At 40.4% G+C, this 21,269-nt stretch overlaps 1 protein-coding gene across 1 annotated transcript; it reads right to left on the bottom strand.

The window, feature by feature from the left end:
- Positions 1–19,654: 19,654 nt before the first annotated feature.
- LOC147886625 (uncharacterized) lies at positions 19,655–20,140 on the bottom strand. Its single transcript, XM_087395288.1, has one exon. It carries the CDS (start codon positions 20,138–20,140, stop codon positions 19,655–19,657), a length of 486 nt encoding a protein of 161 aa, XP_087251414.1.
- Between the last annotated feature and the right edge of the window lie 1,129 nt (positions 20,141–21,269).

Genomic DNA, 21,269 nt, shown 5'->3' with positions numbered 1-21,269 from the left:
TTGGCCGATGTACCCATGGTCCAAGAATATTTCTAGATAACCATGATGTCTTTGATAGTCTCCTCCTTATTAATTTATGGCTCGAAAAGATCTCTCCAAAGCTTGCGAAGATCCCGTATGTTGGTTCATGCAAACCCTCAGGTAATGCTACTCTTGTGATGATCGGTTTCAACCCCACCCATGTGCTTGCACTTCGACATTAAACTTTATCCAATCTGCATCATGCATAATTTTTTTTGCTACATGTGATAGTAGAGTATCCACGTGCCAAATGGATAAGGCTTGGCATTATGGTGGACACGTGAAATCCCCTGGTAATTAGTTGAACATGACTATGATTAAGGGCATTGGTTTGATGCTGTGGAAACCACCTCCTATGCACCGCCTTGGGTTGTCTCCTTCTCCCTTTGCCTTGCTGCCATACCTTACCACTCTAACTTGTCTTTTTTCCTCTACATGCTCGTGACTGGTAGCCTTGTTCCTCTAAGCTTTTGGCATGACCATTGCTTCCTCCTCAAAATATTATTGCAGTATGATGTTATCCCAAGTAAACTGCTTCCTAACTCTAACAATTTATTCCGATTGCATCGACCTCCTTCCTTATGGTGGTGATTTGGTTGCTCCTCTGCTCCTTGCATCTCTTGGCTACATTGGTAGTTGCACTAGTTTTCTCATCTTGCTTCACTATACCTTCGAAGTTGTGGCTTAGGCTCAGCATGGTGGCTACATAGGCTTCTAACGTACTTGTATCCTTATTGCTAATGGCTCTTATGGCAAGCTGCTTCCTTACAACCATCCCTCCTGACCTTTCTTGGCTCATATTCTTGTATCTCTTCCCTAAGTCTCGTTCTGATATTCCATACCACTTTGGTTGTCCATGGATACATATGTATGGTGGCCTCTTGTTGGATTGAAGCTTGCCTTAAGTGTATGCTCCATAATAGCTACTCTTATGCTCTATTATGCATGAGTCTACAATGGAAAATTCTTTGTACTGCATGCTCCAATGAATCAAGGGTATTATTGTAATGCTTGATCTCTTGATCTATGACCTTTTGGAGCCTTCAAACCTTCATATATATGTATATGTGTGCCATCGACCACTCTTGGCAAAGATAAGTATACATTTGTCTTCAATTGACCTCTTGGTGTTATTATCTTGTCCACTGCACCTCCCTTGTTCATGCGTTCCATTAGCGACTGCTCATGTGCAAACACATTTGGGAGGTCATTGCTGCTTGCATTATTTACACCCCTATGCTCCTTGATTGGACTATGGTCACTCGTGGGTTTTCTCACACACATAATGGTCCCATTTGTGCACTCATTCCGAGTCCTCTACAGCTTGGTAGCCTCTCGGAGTGCATACTGTCACCTAGTCCTCCTTGGTGGCCATTCCTCTGGGATTACTTTCATAATACCTTCCTGCTTGAGCTTTCAGTGGTTGGTCATCTCTCCTCCCCACAAGCCACTAATAGTATGCGGTGGATGGCAGCATGGCTTCCTGGGTCATTAGCTTGCATGCTCATGCTACCTTGAACTTTGTACAAGATTCCATCCATGAATTTGAGCCATTGTGTGCACTTCACTTGGTGTTCCAACTCTTTGTAACATTAGTCATCAACTTGGTCTACACATGCTTACCTTCAGTGGCTACCTTAGAGGAAGCCGCACACACTTGTTGATCTGATTCTTTGTCTACACTTTTGCTTCATCGTTATAACTCAGGGTACTTCTTTACTACACGGTCACAACTCAATCAATCTACTTAGCAAAGGATTATGCTCATTTGCTTGTAGATGGATTGTAAGTAACTTGTCAGCTTCTTAAACATGCCTTCGATTCATTTGGTTCATCTTCTTCTGAAGGTTAAGTAGCACGTGGGTGAATTATACGTTTTATAAGGGTGCTCTCACCTCTTTGAGTATTTATGACATCAATTGCACTATTGATGGGCTTGGGTGCTCCGTAGTTGATGGCTTTCATGAGGTCGTGCTGTGCATTATCGTAACACACTACTTAGCTGCTTCTAGCCAGCAAACATAGAACTTTCTCTAGGATGTTGAATGGTGAACTAGTGGCTTGTGAGATGATCTGTGAGGAACTAAGATATAGATATGGCCAATCTGGTGGGGACTTGTAGTAGAAGACATACTTTGTTGAAGATAGGGATCTATTCAAAAATTGATCATTAATGCAAGTTCAACCTTACTTGACCACTTCTTGCTTCCTACTGCTAAACTCTGCATACATAGTCATACTTATTTACTCATAGTCCCTTTAGTTACTAACATTGTCCCTCATTCGATTCTTTGTATGTAAAGTTTTGACTTTTATTTTATCCATCTTAGGTGCTTTTAATCACTTAATCCTAATGATGGGATTAACTATGTGGTTCTATTTTTATGGGAGTATTAAATTTGAACATACACTCTTATTTCCCAACTAGCCCTTGGTCGGGATAGTACCATATCGTTAATTCCTTATTATGGAATGGTTTGCAGATGTTGAAAAATTCTTTTATTATGGTCTTGTTAGCATGCCCTATTCATGGATGTTATGAACTTTGTATCTCTTGATACTAACTAATTCTGGATTTTAATAGAATCAATGGATTCCATCCCTTGTCAAACTTGGATATACTACTACCTCACCCAACATCCCAATTCCTCCTTTGGGCACACAATGTATCCTCTCTTGCTTTAAAGGACCAAACTTCCACAAGAAGCTCCTGGACTTTGAAAATCAAGATCCCTTTAAGAAATCCCACTCTGCCTTTACCATCACTTCCATGAATGATTGGATTGAGCTTTTGGTCATTTCCAAAAAAGCCTAATTGGATTTCTTGGAAGCCTTCAACAAGCTACTTTCATCCCTTCCTTTGATTGATGCCCAAGATACTTCCAACCTGAACTTTTACTTCTCTACCGTACCTTCGATTGTTAATAAACTATTCCTTCTCAATGGTATTCCAACTATTCCCTTAGAGATCAAGAGCATTTTAGAAATTGTTAATCCACTACTTGACTTTGACCTCCTTGATCATAGTGACAAAGAAGCCTTGTCCTCCTTGAATTCTGGGTCTTCAACTTCCTCTCTTCCCCCTCAAAAGTCCATTTCCACAACCTTTTCCAGTGTTATTCCCCTCCTTCCTCATCGTCAAATTGAACTAGATTCCATCATATTGGAGCACAAACTTTGGGATTTTGAAGTCATCAATCATAGGGCCCCTTTCTAGATCTCTTCCTTAGCCCTCTTCTATGGTTCGCATTGGTGGTGATTGATCACTGCAAAACACTAGCCCTCCATCCAAACATCTATTGTCTAATGTCTTACTCCTTCTAGCAAAAAACAAGGACCTCAAACAACTTACAACGACTCCTTCTACCATGAAGAGTTCCACTAAGAAGCCTCGGTCCTTTCAGGGTTCAGATGAGTTTGGCAAAACGTCTAAGGCACTAGAGTTCAGCAATGATGATGAGTAGGTAAGATTTATCTCAAAAAAAGCCAATGGTTTGTCTTTTCTCAATAGAAGAAAAAGGAAATCTAAAAGGTTTATCCATCTTCTTTTTGTTAATAAGCATATCCGATGGGCACAAAACTTTGCACACACCTTCAACTAGGTGGAATTTACTTACATGCAAAGTGGCACACCCATCCCATAAGTGCTTGATCGGATAACATACCTAGTAGCGTGTTTTTTTTACGGATGTGCATGACACTAGAGCGAAAATAGTATTTAATGCTTGATCGACCATGCAAAGGATATCCGATGGGCACAACAATTTTCCTACACCACAAGCTAGGTGGTATTGAAATGTTCTCAAAGAGGCACACCCATCCGATAAGTACTTGGTCAGATAACACACCTAAGGGCGTGTTTTTTTGCGGATGTGCATATCACTCGAGAAAAAATGGTGTATAATGCGTGATCGACCATGCAAATCATATCCGATGGTGATAATACTTTGCGCGCACCTCAACATAGTTGAAACTAACTTGCGTGCAAAGTGGAGCCCCCATCTGATAAGTACTTGTTTAATTAACACACATAGGACCGTGTTTTTTCATGGTTGTGCATGACACTAAGGCAAAAACGGTGTTTTATGCTTGATCGACAATGCAAAGCATATCCGATGGGCACAATACTTTGTACACACCTTCAAATAGGTGGAATTAACTTACATCAAAGTGGCACTCCCATTGCATAAGTGCTTGATCGGATAACATACCTAGCAGCGTGTTTTTTTACGGATGTGCATGACACTAGAGCAAAAATAGTATTTATTGCTCGATCAATCATGCAAAGCATATCCGATGGGCACAACACTTTTTGTATGCCTCAACCTAGGTGGTATTGGAATGTTCTCAAAGAGGCACACCCTACTTGTTTGATTAACACACTTAGGACCGTGCTTTTTCATGGTTGTGCATGACACTAAGGCAAAAACGGTGTTTTATGCTTGATCGACAATGCAAAGCATATCCGATGGGCACAATACTTTGCACACACCTTTAAATAGGTGGAATTGACTTACATGCAAAGTGGCACTCCCATCCCATAAGTGCTTGATCGGATAACATACCTAGCAGCGTGTTTTTTTACGGATGTGCATGACACTAGAGCAAAAATAGTATTTAATGCTCGATCGACCATGCAAAGGATATCCGATGGGCACAACACTTTTCGTACACCTCAACCTAGGTGGTATTGAAATGTTCTCAAAGAGGTATACCCATCCGATAAGTACTTGGTCAAATAACACACCTAAGGGCGTGTTTTTTTACGAATGTGCATATCACTACAGAAAAAATGGTGTATAAGGCGTGATCGACCATGCAAAGCATATCTGATGGTGACAATACTTTGCACGCACCTCAAAGTAGTTGAAAAAGACTTGTGTGCAAAGTGGAGCCCCCATCCGATAAGTACTTGTTTGAATAACACACCTAGGACCGTGTTTTTTCATGGTTGTGCATCACACTAAGGCAAAAACGGTGTTTTATGCTTGATTGACAATGCAAAGCATATCCGATGGGCACAATACTTTGCACACACCTTCAACTAGGTGGAATTGACTTACATGCAAAGTGGCACGCCCATCCCATAAGTGCTTGATTGGATAACATACCTAGCAGCGTGTTTTTTTACGGATGTGCATGACACTAGAGCAAAAATAGTATTTAATGCTCGATCGACCATGCAAAGGATATCCGATGGGCACAACAGTTTTCGTAGGCCTCAACCTAGGTGGTATTGGAATGTTCTCAAAGAGGCACACCCATCCGATAAGTACTTGGTTAGATAACACACCTAAGGGCGTGTTTTTTTGCAGATGTGCATATCACTCGGGAAAAAATGGTGTATAATGCGTGATCGACCATGCAAAGCATATCCGATGGTGACAATACTTTGCATGCACATCAAAATAGTTGAAATGGACTTGCGTGCAAAGTGGAGCTCCCATCCGATAAGTACTTGTTTGAATAACACACCTAGGACCGTGTTTTTTCATGGTTGTGCATGACACTACGGCAAAAATGGTGTTTTATGCTTGATCGACAATGCAAAGCATATCCGATGGGCACAATACTTTGCACACACCTTCAACTAGGTGGAATTGACTTACATGCAAAGTGGCACACCCATCCCATAAGTGCTTGATCGGATAACATACCTAGCAGCATGTTTTTTAACGGATGTGCATGACACTAGAGCAAAAATAGTATTTAATGCTCGATCGACCATGCAAAGGATATCCGATGGGCACAACACTTTTCGTACACCTCAACCTAGGTGGTATTGAAATGTTCTCAAAGAGGCACACCCATCCGATAAGTACTTGGTCAGATAACACACCTAATGGCATGTTTTTTTGCGGATGTCCATATCACTAGGGAAAAAATGATGTATAATGCGTGATCGACCATGCAAAGCATATCCGATGGTGAAAATACTTTGCACGCACCTCAATGTAGTTGAAACGGACTTGTGTGCAAAGTGGAGCCCCCATCCGATAAGTACTTATTTGAATAACACACCTACGGCCGTGTTTTTATATGGTTGTGCATGACACAAAGGCAAAAATGGTGTTTTATGCTTGATCGACAATGCAAAGCATATCTGATGGGCACAATACTTTGCACACACCTTCAACTAGGTGGAATTGACTTACATAAAAAGTGGCATTCCCATCGCATAAGTACTTGATCGGATAACACACCTAGCAGCATGGTTTTTTACGGATGTGCATTACACTAAGGCAAAAATGGTATTTAATGCTCGATCGACCATGCAAAGCATATCGGATGGGCACAATACTTCTCCTACACCTTAACCTAGGTGGTATTGAAATTTTCTCAAAGAGGCACACCCATTTGATAAGTACTTGGTCAGATAACATACCTAAGGGCATGTTTTTTTGCAGATGTGCATATCACTACGGGAGAAACGTTGTATAATGCATAATCGACCATGCAGACCATATCTGATGGTGACAATACTTTGCACACATCTCAACCTAATTGAAACGGACTTGCGTGCAAACTGGAGCCCCGATCCGATAAGTACTTGTTTGATTAACACACTTAGGACCGTGTTTTTTCATGGTTGTGCATGACACTAAGGCAAAAACGGTGTTTTATGCTTGATCGACAATGCAAAGCATATCCGATGGGCACAATAATTTGCACACACCTTCAAATAGGTGGAATTGATTTACATGCAAAGTGGCACTCCCATCTTATAAGTGCTTGATCGGATAACATACCTAGCAACGTGGTTTTTTACGGATGTGCATGACACTAGAGCAAAAATAGTATTTAATGCTCGATCGACCATGCAAAGGATATCCGATGGGCACAACACTTTTCGTACGCCTCAAACTAGGTGGTATTGAAATGTTCTCAAAGAGGTACACCCATCCGATAAGTACTTGGTTAGATAACACACCTAAGGGCGTGTTTTTTTGTGGATGTGCATATCACTACAGAAAAAATGGTGTATAAGGCATGATCGACCATGCAAAGCATATCCGATGGTGACAATACTTTGCACGCACCTCAACGTAGTTGAAACGGACTTGAGTGCAAAGTGGAGCCCCCATCCGATAAGTACTTGTTTGAATAACACACCTAGGACTGTGTTTTTTTACATGCAAAGTGGCACACCCATCCCATAAGTGCTTGATTGGATAATATACCTAGCAGGCTCGTGTTTTTTTACGGATGTGCGTGACACAAGTAAATCTGATGAGTACTTGATCGGATAACTTCTCTCACCAATAAATTAAGTATTAATTACAAATTATAATAAATGAGTAGATTATTAAAAAGAGACTAATATTTATGTAATTGTTGCTACTGCAGCTTGCTTGTGAAGGACTCTCACAAAGGAGATGGCTATAGATTTTGTTCCAGGGATGGATGTGATTTTATGTAGCAAAAGAGAAGTAGTTGCATTTGCTACAATCCATGATAGTGATCCCAATTCAGTTTGCCACTTTCGAAGACTTGGTGAAGATAAGGTGGCAGTTACTGTATCAAAGATTCTTAGCACACATGTTGAGCTAAAGTATAAATGTGGAGACATAGAAACACTTGGAGATGTTATGCCCTACAATACATCCAACAAATCATTTATAGCATGGGACAAAGATGAGACTTATGCAACAGACATTATCAAGAATACAAAGTGCACCACCTTGGATTTTACTATAGGGGACATTTTACAAATGAGATCATTTGCAAATAAGACTGTAGCAGAAGGTGAAGTATTGGGATTTGAACAAGTGGAGCAATGGTCATTTGCACAGATGAGGATTCTAAAAGTCACTGATGATGGTATGGTTGATAATATAACATCCTTATGTGATCCCTACTATGAGGTAGGCAAGAATATGAGATGCAGCATGCAATTTTTAAACATGAGAAAGAGGCACGTGGTTTTCAATGATAAAGACAAGGTATACTACAATATCAAAGGGCCTAATAAGTGTGCCCATGTGCCAGGCTCTATCACTTCAAATGTGGATGATTTCAATATACTCAATTATAGAAGTGACATCTTATCTGGATTGGATGAGTTCATTGGTTTCGAGAAACAAAATGATTTTAGAAGCGAAGCCTTATCTGGGGTGGATGAATTCTTGCACAGTGAGAAGGGCAAAGGTTTCAATAGCGATGTCTTGTTAAGTGTGGATGAGTTCATGCATATTAACAAACCTAGTGTTAATCAAGCTTGTGGATTTGTGAAAGCCATGCAAGATGTCCCAATGAGTGATGTTCTCTCAGGAGTGGAAGAGTTTCAAGGTTCTCAATACTCTCGTAGAATATTGAATTCATTGAATGGTCCTAAGAGTATGTTAAAAACGAGGATGAGATCAATAGAGGATTATTCAATATTTAACTTTGATTGTGATATGGACAAGGATGCAACGACCAATCATGGATGCTTGGTTACAAACAAATGTGAGGAGAAGAAGTGCATAAATACAGATAACAATGTGCATGAGGAATGAAAACGGTCATACATATGCATGAAAAGAAAGCGAATCCAAGCAGATCCACAAAAGCAACCAAAGAGGAAGAGAGTAATGAAGGAGGAGAACATGTTAAATGCCTTGGGATATCTATGTTGCAAGCGAAGATGTATGCACTTCATTGATCTTGCAGACATCAGGGAATGTAGAGGACACGTGTGGCAAAGAAGAGGAAGCGAAAGAAATGAATACCTTCTCACAAGTCTCTCTTGCTTTCTTCAGAATGGCAATAAAAGGCTAAGTTCAAGACAAAAGGTAGAACCTCTCGTAAAAGGATTTGCAATAAGGCATATCACAATATTACTGGATTATCCCATGGTACATATTGGGATTTAGTCACCAAGGCAAAGGGCGGCAACAAATTTAGCATTCACGGTAATAGAGGAAGGTCCAAATCAAGAATCTCAACTGTCAGGGTAGCAGCAATTTTGCAAGACTTCATACATGAAAATGCTTTACCTCAACCCCATATATCTACCAAACTCCCTAACGGTGACACGATCACTGAAATGCACCTTCCAATGGGCTTGACAATGCTCGAAGTATTTGACTCTATTGCAGAAAAGCAAAGGCAAAGAGGGGATGCCGTAGCTTCTTCTCATACTTTGTATACTCTTTGGAAGAAGAACTTTGGATATGTTAAAATCTCAAGGAGGCAAAAAATGTCAAAGTACAATGTCTGTGATGATTTAAAGCGAGCGATTGAGAGTGCAACATGTCCAAATCGAGTCCAAATCAAAGGGAATTATACAAAAAAAACCGAAAATCTCATCATGACCTTATTCGACATTCCAGACAAAAATATGCATTTTGGAAGGAGCAAGCTATTTCGAGGCTATTTCGCATCCTGATGACTACATGTGCCTTATTGTAGATGGCATGGATCAAAATACAACAACATTGCCTCCTTTTGTTGCCACTCCACCTAGATTACAAGGAAAGCACTTTCTAAAGACACATCTATGTGGAGTGTTAGTGCATGGAATTAAGTTCTTTGCAGATATATGGATTGATTCCTTGCATCTATTCCTTGCATCTACATGATAGCAATCAAGTTGTAACATCTATTATGAAGGCAATTCGCAATATACATGCAGAAAAAGGTCGCCTACCACTGACTTTGAGAATACAAGCTGATAATTGCTGGCGAGAAAATAAGAATGTACTCATGTTTGCATTCTACTCCATGCTAGTTGCTCATCGAATCTTCAATGAGGTCGAATGTGGATTTTTGTATGTTGGGCATACACATGAGGATATCGATCAGGTTTTTAGCACAGTCTCAAGGGAGCTTAAATGCAAGGATGTGGAGACGATAGATGACTTAGTAAGAAGATGTGGCAGGCAAGTTGGTGGTCGTAAGGAAAGTACAGTATGTGAGAGGCTCGAAAGAATGTATGATTGGAAGAGCTTCATTCTACCTTTCATACAAGCAGGTGGTGATGCATTGACAGGTCATACCAATCCACACTACTTTCGTTTTTTTTTTAAAAGATGAAAAACCTGTAATGCAATGGCAACAGTATTCTCATGATACAAAATGGGAACCTAAAGAACCTTACAATCTCTTAACTTCAATTCCCAGCAAGGAAAGGTATCCAACATGGGCTCCTATACAAGAATTCAATGAGAGGTCTAACTCTGAAATAGAAGGATTAATAGCATTTATTACATACAAAGAGGAAATGCTCCGGAGATATCCTGATTCGAAGCCTACTTGGAGAGAACACACTACCACTGTAATTAACAAGACACGAAATTTAATAAAGGACCTTGAGAGAATGCGAGGCTCAAAGGATGTCAAGGAAGAAAGCAATATGTTTTGGCCAAATGTTCATAACGATTTGCGCCCAGCTCCAATCTTTGAAAATGAATTTGTATCATTACTCCCACGTCCATATTGTGGACCAAAGAAGAGAGAGTTTATGCCACAAGTAGATATAGAGGTCGATTGTTTTGTTGTGGTTCGGACATCGGATGATGAATATGAGAATGTGAAGTTTTGGGTTGCAAAAGTAGTTGATGTACAAAAAGATGACCAAGGGAGAGCTACAACATTTACAGTGGTATGGTATGAGCCAAAGGGCAGGAAGGAGAATATGGATAACAACACATTGTATACTAATTGTATAATGAAGGAGTGGGTCCCAAATGATGAAGTGGTCTCTCAAGTTTTGATGGAGACAATCATAGTGTCTTGGCATTCAAGGGCAAAGAAATCAAAGAAGCGCATGGGATATGAGGTAGAAGGAAAAATAAAAATACCACAGCAAACTATTTTGCATATACACGAATTTTTAAGGATGCTCGCCATGGAGGAAGTAGAAGGAGACAGTGCAAATGAAGAATGTCCATGATTAAAGCTTTGTATTGAAGTCCATTGAAGGATTTTATTTGGGTACTAGGCAAGAAGCCAATCCAAGACAATTATAATCAGAGTCATCACCTCCTATGTCAAATGAGAGTCAAAATATGCACTGGATGTCACCCAAGGGTCAAGGCTTGCCAAGACAATAGGGAGTTAATGCAGATGGCACCTAGCAAGGGACTATCACATTGAGCAATAAGACAATGGGGAGTCAATGCACCCAAGGGGCAAGGCTTGGCAAGACAACTTGTGGGAGTTAATGCAGATGGCACCTGTATTTTGCACTGGATGTCACCCAAGGGTCAAGGCTTGGCAAGACAATAGGGAGTTAATGCAGATGGCACTTGGCAAGGGACTCTCGCATTGAGCAATAAGACAATGGGGAGTCAATGCACCCAAGGGGCAAGGCTTGGCAAGGCAAGTGGGAGTCAAATTATGCAGATGGCACCTGGCAAGGGACTGTCGTGACATTGAGCAATAAGACAATGGGGAGTCAAATTATGCAGATGGCACGAATTGAGGCTCTTTAAGAGCAACAATTTAAATTGTAAACATATGTTCAATGTATATCATTTTGGATATAAAGACTCTAGCTAAGAGCAACGTCTCTCGAGCGTCTCTCAATGTAATCATATAATAATTGCTATAATTGCTATTATACCTCTTTGGTTCAATACAAAACTTGGGTCTTATGGCATCGTGCCTTTTTTCTATTTATTAAAAGTTTTAAAAATTTTGTGCATATTGTGAGTGACAATGTTATTTTCATGAAATATTTAAGTCTCCTTTCATGGATTTATAAATTTATCATGTTAAGGAAAAAAGTCAAGGAAAAATATTAAAAATAATTAAATTAACAAATAACTTAGATATAGCTAGAATTTCTAATACAGGATTATTTCAAATTCTTACATGTTGGTGCAAAAGTATAGATTGAAAAAATAATATTTTTATGTGAATATGATAGTGCCACAAAGTGAACTTTTGATTTGGGAAGAATATTTTCAAAAAGTAAAATTTTGATTTGGGAAGGATATTTTCACAAAGTAGTGTTTTCATTTGGGAAGGATTTTTGGGCTTCATCCAAAAACCAGTGAAAAAGTCCAAAATTAATGAAATAGGTGTTGAACACTTTAGAAACTCCTATAAATGCCTCCTTATCATACTGTCTTTTGAGTATTATGGTAATTCAATCAATTTAAAAGGCTTTCCCTAATCTTCAGCAATCCCATATTTGAAGCTCTCATATAACAATGTATACCATATTCCTTGGATGAGTAGGAAAAAGATATTAGAAACCTCATACTTGAAGCCATTATAATCGATCATAAATTAATCTCTAATACATTATCAAATATGGGAAGACAAGGTAGGGATTGTAAGAAAACAATACAACGTCTGTGCTCAACAGATAATAGGATCTCGTATGCAAGAGAGAAAGGCAGATAGTATGGAGAATCAAAAATTTGATTACTGTAAAATTGATACAATAGATGGCGCTGCCTCCCAGCCGTGCACTCCTATGAGAGAAGCTTCGATGGCATGCTGGAAACATTAGAGGACGGAGGCCTCACGGAGGCTGGATGCTAAGGAATCAGGGTTGCTATAGCTAGTGATAAAATGGGCTTCATGGGCTTGCTCTTATATAGCCACCAGTCGTAGTCGGTTAGGCTCAATTGGGAGACTGACCCAGTCCGCCCAAACCGGCCGACTGGAGGTTCGTCCCGAAATAGGCCACCGACCACATGATATAAATGTGGCACAGATTAGAGCAACTAACCTACGGTCTCCGTTCAGCCCACAGCCATCCGAGATCATCTGGGGCTCCAAACGGGCCCTGCAACCCGAGAGTGGGCTACCCCGGGAAATGCTCCATCTACCCTCAGTGCGGTCAGTCATGGGATGCCTTCCTGCACGTACATGTAGCCTAGTTGGCAGTGTGCCAACTCTATCTAAAGCTGTCCAGCCATTAGGCCACACATGGCCCCCATCTGGTGTCCAAACCAGGACCTACCGGATAATCGAGCTACTCAAATGCCTTCTCCTCATATGGGGGGCTTACAAGTAGAGTTAGCTAGTTCCCGCATAGTTACATGAGAGTGGAGCATTGATATCTAATAGGGATTTTATAAATATTCCCAATTCTCTAAACCTAAGTACTTTTAAGGAAATGTGGTCTCTACTGAACTCCTTCCTACCATAATATCAATTAGGGAGAAGTTGTAACTCTCATATACATCTTGAAATTTTTAATTTTTCTCTTTTATAACTATAAAAAGTATAATTTTAAGCCTACCATTGCATAGATCATTAAATTTTGAACATTTTTCCTTTTTACAGCTCCTCAATCTGAGCTAAGGAGCAAAAGTGTAAGAAAATAATACGTCGTCTGTGCTCAACAGATAACAGGATCTTGTATGCAAGAGAGAAAACAGATAGTATGGAGAATCAAAAATTTGATTACTGTAGAACTGATACAATAGATGGCGCTGCCTCCCAACCGTGTGCTCCTGTGTGAGGAGCTTCGATGGCGTGCTGGAAACAGTAAAGGACGGAAGCTGGATGCTAAGGAATCAGGGTTGCTGTAGCCAGTGATGAAATGGATGGGCTTGCTCTTATATAGCCACCACTAGTAGTCGATTAGACCCAATTGGGTGACCGCCGACCCAGTCGACCCAAAATGGCTGACTAGGGGTCGATCCCGAAATAGGCCACTGACCACACAATACAACCAGTGTGCAAAATAGAGCCACTTACGTACGGTGTCCGTTCGACCCACAGCCATCCAAGATCATCTGGGGCTCCAAACGGGCCCCGCAACCTGAGAGTGGGCTGCCCCTTGAAATGCTCCATCTACCCTCAATGCGGTACGTCATGGGATGCCTCCCCGCACTTGCATGTAGCCTAGTTGGTAGTGTGCCAACTTTGCCCAGCCATCAGGCCACACATGGCCCCCATTTGGTGTCCAAACCAGGACCTACCGGATAACCGAGCTACTCAAATGCCTTCTGCTCATATGGGGGGCTTACAAGTAGAGTTAGCTGGTTCCCGCGTAGTTACATGAGAGTGGAGCATTGATATCTGACAAAAAGTTATGACCCCTTCTGCGTAGGCTCTCCAAGGTTATTTCGCTGGTGGAATAAGGTTGGGTCAAGCTCTTCAAACCATACTCCTCTAGCAAAATACACTTAGAGCGTCTATTAAAAAGGTACTATTTATTTTTCTTAGGTTATCCCGAGGAACTGTAAAGAGGATATTTGCACAAAATTTCATGATCCAAGCAATGGTGAAAGGAAAAGAAAGGATTTTTGAAAGTCATAAAATAAGTCACCACTTGGACATTATATATGTATATTATATAAAGGTATATTTATATCTATATATATTTATCAATGTTTCATATTTACTTACATATTCCTTGAAATAATTTGGAATTTTTCGCTCCCCAAAAATGACTTGAGCCTATATATTTTGACCCCTCCCACCTTTTTTCCGCTTGTTGCTCGGGGGTTTTTGCTCGGAAAATGGAAACCCCCCTATCAAATATATGACACTTTGAGAAATTCTTGCCATTTCATACCGAAGAAATGGCAAAATTGAAAATTGGATGCCATTTCTACCGAGGTTTCTTGTAGTGATAAGAGAAAAAATATATTATTTTACTATGGATTTAAATTATTTTAGTTTATTTGAATTATTATTAAGGTTATGAAAAACCAAGTTGGAAAGGATAGTGCCACAAAGTAGACTTTTGATTTGGGATGGGTACTTTTAGAAAGTAAAATTTTCATTTGGGAAAGAAAGTCCAAATTGGCAAAATAGTCTAAAATCAATGAAATGGGTATTATTAGTAGAAGATTTGACCCCAATGAAGAGACTAACTACTATAGGTTAGTAGAATTAGGCATCCTTGTGATAGGGTGTATTGCAAATGAGCTTCTTGGGTTGAGTGGATATGAGGTTCTCCTCTATGTAAAGTGTAAGGAATTGAGTTAAGTATTCCAAGAAGGTTTCTATCATGAATTTAAAAAAAAATGATGGTGCATTCTAAAGCCAAAACAGAATCACCATGCAAATGTAAACTCCCAATCCAATGATGAAATTTATTTTCTCTTGATCTTCTTCAAATCTTATTATACCCATTATGTCCATCCATGAATGAATACGTCTCATGTCGTGCCATTTGATTCCATATACTACCTATGAAGTGTACCAAACAAATGGGTCAGGCATAGTTTGTGCATGGACTTTTTGATAATCCATGCACACACAAATCTTGCCATTCTTTTAGACAGAATCACAAAATGGTCACTTCGGTTGTTAGTATATATGGTCCCTACTCTGAGGAGCTAATCCAATTCTTATTTCACCTACTTGGCATCATTGACACTCATTCTACATATCATGTCTTTGTTGCCTCATTAGCATAACATTTGCTATGAGGAGGATGTGATGTTAACAAATCCTAAAGGGTATTGATGGAGTACTCCTCTGAAATAATTTATGTAATTTCAAGAAAAAATGTCCTTGTACAAATGATGAAACTCACAGTTGATGCAAGAGTACTAGTTCAAGTGCTTGGTTATCCTAACTATGTACGAGGTTATCCTAGGTCCCCAAATTTAGCCCTTGAAGTGGCCTAGAGATCAAGTCCTTAGCTTCTAGACAGGCACCGTAATGTTTAGAATTTCATTAACCTCTTAGACACCCTTCTAGCCTTTAAGAAAATAGGAAAGCTTCTTTGGGTTCCATTGCTATACTATACCAAGGCTGAAGCCTGAAATATCAAACTCAACATATCAAACATGTTGAGAGTAGCCCACTCAAAATATTGAGATTTCATGTAATGTTGTCACATTATCTTTTATAATTTTATGTAGTGTTGTGCAACAACTTGATTCTCATATTTGTTAAAATTTTTAGGCAATGGTTGAAAATCATTGGCCCATATTGCTTAATGATTGCGCTTTTTTCTTGTAGGACTGCTAATTGCAATGTCATGGAATGTGTCATGTTTTAAGCTCCAGGTCTTGAATACATTCCTTAGTAAGGATGCTTAGAGCACTTTTTGCCCTTTTACAATGTATTGCAAAGACCAAATCAGCCTTATTTTAAATAAGATGTATTATATAGATATGTGTTATAAAACCAAATGAGATTATTGCAATAAGAAAATATATAAGACAAAGCTAATAATTCTATTTGGCTAGATAGAGGAAGAAGCTACTCCAAGTGCAAAAAAAGCATACTCACAAAGTACTTTTTCCGTATGTTTGTACCCATAGTGGGGAGGATGAACCTAATGATTGAGTATTATGATGAAGGTCAAATTGCATTCAACATTCATTTATCAATGCTTTAAGAGATGCTACATCACAGGCTACTTGTTTCTCATTGTGTATCTTGCTAGCTCTACATGGAAAGTGGAATGAAAACAAGTGGGTGTACCCACAGAAAATACTTGGGCATCCATGTTCATAGATGACAAAACTCCCCAATCGTAGTCCTTTGACCCATCAACGGGCTTGTTGAGCAATCATAGTCCTTTGACCCATCAACGGGCTTGTTGAGCACAACAAGCCTGAGACATGCCTACTTATGGCAAAAGATGAAATATCTAACTTATGGCAAAAGACGAGAGATCTACTAACTTAGAGAGCTTGTCTTGTGCCCATTTTGGAATTCAGGAAATTTACCATATCTATGAGCAAATCTAGTGCTTTCTTTTGTAGTGGCCCAAGTTTTGATATTCTCAAGAAATCCACTCCTTTCTTTTGCCATGGCATAAGTTTGCCAATATGTAAACGATATAATTAGAGGATGTATGAAATATTTTGAGATCTTCCTTGAAGAGCCAAAGCTGTAAAAGTCCCATGACATACAATACAGTATTTTGATCTCCCCACACTGCACAATACATGGACAGAAACATATTGGGAGATTCAAAAGAATAACCACAATAAGCACAAAAATACGTGCAACAAAAACTTGGGCAGGGATTCAAAAATACTCTCGGTCATAAGATGAACTCATATAAATATGAAGAGAAGAGGCAACATAGACGACTAGAGATTGTATGTGGAGAGTGGAGATTAAACTATATGGAGATACTCGGGGGGGTCACTCATCATATGTAACCCTATCACGTGAGTTCAACAAAAGGATTTTTTTAATTTCCAAAATTTACAGAAATAAATATACATAAGGGACTATTTAAAATAGTTTTGAAAAAAATTTACACATTTGTATAGAAAAGGGGTACATTTTATTAATGAAAAAATTACATATAAGGGATTTTAGAAATAGGCCTTGAACGCACTTGATATAGAGGGTTTATACATAGTGACCCCCCCGAGTGGAGATACAAGTTACAGAATTCTTTCAGCTTTTCAAGAGAAGAGGCAACAATATAGATGACTAGAGATTGTATGTTGAGAGTGGAGATTAAACTGTACATGGAGATACAAGTTACAGAATTCTTTCAGCTTTTGATCATGTGCGCATCCACTAACAGAATGCGAGGAAGATACCTGCGACAAGATTCATTCAGCTTCTCATTGCAACCACTTACATTCAAGTGTTGCAATGACCAAAATTGGCCAATTTCTTTTGGGAGTCACTCGAGCCTCTTGGAGGCTCCTAGATTTAATGCTGTCAATGAGGAGAGCTGGCCGATCTCTTTTGGGAATCTTTCCAGGCTCTTGCATCCTCCTAGATATAATCCTGTCAATGAGAATAGCTGGCCAATGCTTCGGGGTAATTCTTTCAGCTTCTCGCAGTCCATTAGATCTGAGTGATGTAGTGATGATCAGAGCTGGCCAATCTCTTTTGGGAGCTCCTCGCGGCTCTTGCATCCTCCTAGATTTAATCCTCTCAGTGATGAGAGCTGGCCAATGTTTTGTGGTAATTCTTTCAGATTGTCGCCTTCGTGCAGATCTAAGACTTGGAGTGACAAGAGCTTGCAAATCTCTTTCGGGAGTCCTTGGAGCCGCTTGCATCCTCTTAGATATAATGCTGTCAACGAGGAGAGCAGGCCGATCTCGTGTGGTAATTCATCTAGCGCCCCGCATCCCTCAAGCCGTGATTCTTCCAATTTCGAGAGCGAGCCGATCTCGTGTGGTATTTCTTTCAGCTTGTTGCATTCTTCTACCTTGAAGACTTCCAATGACGAGAGCTGCCCAATTCCTTTCGGTAGTTCCTCCAGGCGTCCGCATCCTCGAAGCCACAAGAATTTTACCAAGCGGAGTTGCTCGGTTAATTCCTGGGGTAGTGTTTGGAATTGAGAACAACGAAGCTCCAGCTTTCGAAGCTGTGTCAGACTTTTGAAGCTCGGCAAACTCTTCAGATTCATATTGAGTGTGAGCTTTTGGAGCGATTTGAACTCGCCGACGTTGGCCGGTAGCTGGTCGACCTCGCAAGGAGGTAAATCAAGGCCAAGCTTGCGAAGTGCAGGCATGTTTCTTTGCAACAATCCAAGGGAAAAGTTGCCAGGCATTTCATTCTGAGCCGCAGAAACCGCAAATGTTGGAGACAAACAAATTGTTCGGGCAGCACTTGTGAGTCGTGATCGGTAATGTCTACCAAGCGGAGATCATCTTCCGATAGCCCAAATTTATGAATGGACGGCCACTCGGAGTCATGCTCGGCTTCATAATCCTGCGCCTCAAATCAAAAGGAAAGTAAGTATGAAGTAATTACAGTTCGCAGAAAGAGTCAGGTCAGAGAGAGAGAGAGAGAGAGAGAGAGAGAGAGAGAACCTTGCGATATACCAAGCCAGCAGAAAGCTTTAGCTAATCTACGTTCGTCGGACAAGAGTTACCCTTGAGAACAAGCAATTGCAAGCTTTTCGGGCATTCACCCTTCATATAAGAACATTGCTCCATCACAAGCATTTTGAGGTTCTTGAATTTGTCTAAAGTATCTAATCCACTTCTGAATTCCCTGTCTATTCTCAACCATTGAAGGTCATTTGCTTCACCGGAATCCACCTACGATCCACAGATCATGAAATGAGTGCAGTGATGTTTTAGCAGATCATCAGCTACAATCCACAGATCATGAAATGAATGCAGCGTTACCAAATCATCCACAAGTAGTTGCGATCAGTCGAACAAGAAATACTTCTAATAGTTGTGATACAAATCCTTCGAGATGATATTAGGCTTTAGCTTGATTCTCTTGATTATATGGATTGATGAACGAATGACTGATAAACGCCTGCTAATCAATTGAACGTGCTACGCGAAAATTGAGGCATCATCAATGAGGAAGTTAGTAATTACGTTGCTAATCTCTTCAGGTACCACCGTCAGTCTCCGCTCCTTTGCCAGCCTGCGGCCCAAAGCCACTAACAGATCATGCATCGTCACAATCGCATTCCTCGGTCCCTGCATCTTCTTTTTCACCAAAGCCAACTTCGCCAGATCCTTGAGCGATGTCTCACTCCACATCGTTTCCACGTACTCCATTTCTCATCCACAAAGCAAGTGCTCACCATTATGAATGCATCTCGAAGGCTGTGACTGAGTTGTTCATAGCTGAAGTGGAGAGCAGAATACAATTTGTCCTCCCTCTGGCCATTTACCGGAGTACTCCTGCACTGTTTTAGATTCTCGATCGCACGCCTCCATTTGTCTTCGTCAACACTGCCATTCCACCAAAGCTGTCTTCCAACAAGTTCTAGCGCCAAAGGCAACTTCCCACTCGCATCGACTACATCCTTCACAAGACCCACATTCGGAAACGTCTACGGCGGCTTATTTTCTCCAAAAGCATGCAAGCAAAGCAACTCCTCTGCTCCCTCTTGGCTCAGCAATTCCACCGGCGAAGTTTTTACATCATCAATGTTCATAGGTTTGGATGTAAGCAGCTCGGTACACACACTCTCGTCCCTCGTGGTTATCAATAGCCTGCTACCTTTAGAAATTAGGATCATCTCTTCTGGAAGCAGGTCCCTCAAATTATCGGCGCTCAACACATTGTCAATGTAGATGACGCACGCTGCACGTCGACTTGACAAGACTTGTGCCAGCCGACACCTAGAAGTTGATGCATTAGAGCTTTCATTATATATCTCCCCTGTCAACTGCTCTATCATATTCTTCTGCAAGGAAAAGATCTTCTCTCCAGTAGGCTTCTCCCCCAATACAACATCGCAGCGGTCCTTCCCATTGAACGAAATCACGGCATTGTAGACTTCATTTAAGAGTGCAGATATCCGGATCCCGCCCATACCATGCAGGACCACGGCCACGACTTTGTCTTCTTATCTCTTATATATTCTCTCATCTCTCATCTCTCATCTCTCATCTCTCATATTTCTTACAGCTGATAAACCCAGACCTCCCACATGGCATGGATTTGGAGGTCTCGGGAGGAAATATAGAGGTTCGGGGGAGAGAGGAGGGAGGTTTGGGAGGAGGAGGGAGGTTCGGGGAGAATTACGGCTGTTAATCCCAGACCTTCCACATGGCATGGATTTGGAGGTCTACCGAGGAAATATAGAGGTTCGGGGGAGAGAGGAGGGAGGTTCGGGGAGAAAAGAGGAGGAGGAGAGTGCCACATGACACTGCAGCATCAAGGACAGAGCAGAAAGGCGCAATATTTGTTGACGTGGTGTGACGCAGTAGTACATAGATGACATGGAGCGGGGGTCGAAGATGATGTGGCACGGCGATAGGGGACACGTGAATGATAACACTACTGCCACGAGGGACCGTTGCAGACTGCCAGCCACTACGTAAAAGCCAACTGACTGCGTGTCTACAGTTTGTCATATTATATGCTGTAGTCACATTCTTTCTCATTCAAAAGGAACTTTGGATGTCAGGCTTTGAAACATTTGCATTTGCAATCCTCCAGTGCAACGCAAATTGGAACCATTAAAAAGGTTTGTTTTAGTATTGTGCAATAATTTGTGTAGAATTTCGTAAATAAAAAGTAGTAGTGTTGAGTTTATATATTTAATATATAAGAAAAAAAAGATTTATAATATGGTTTATTTGTTTCTTTTTATATTGGATTGTAGAAATTTCGACAGTTAGGGAAGCTCAAAAAATCTAAATGCGTAAGGTTTTTTGTGAAGATTTGGCTACAATATCACGGTTAGGAGTCCTGAAAACAAGAGGTATATGACATAGTTTTTGTATTCCCTTTTATTTTGGACTATTGACAAGAAATCCAAAAAATTCAATGCATAAGGTTTTTGGTGAAGATTGGCTACAACATCAAGTTTAGGAATCTTGGCAGCAAGAGATATAGTACCTTCTTATATCTTCAAATTCGTAGATGAAGATTAGAATTCAATGAAGCAAAAGAAAGCCATTATTGTCTTCAAAGCTAACAAGAGACTTGATTTTTAG

The sequence above is a fragment of the Dipteris shenzhenensis genome, chromosome 24 (assembly GCF_047967505.1).
Source record: "Dipteris shenzhenensis isolate YYH24624 ecotype China chromosome 24, Dip_SZ_1.0, whole genome shotgun sequence".
Classification (NCBI taxonomy): domain Eukaryota; kingdom Viridiplantae; phylum Streptophyta; class Polypodiopsida; order Gleicheniales; family Dipteridaceae; genus Dipteris; species Dipteris shenzhenensis.
This window is presented reverse-complemented; position numbering and strand designations above follow the sequence as displayed.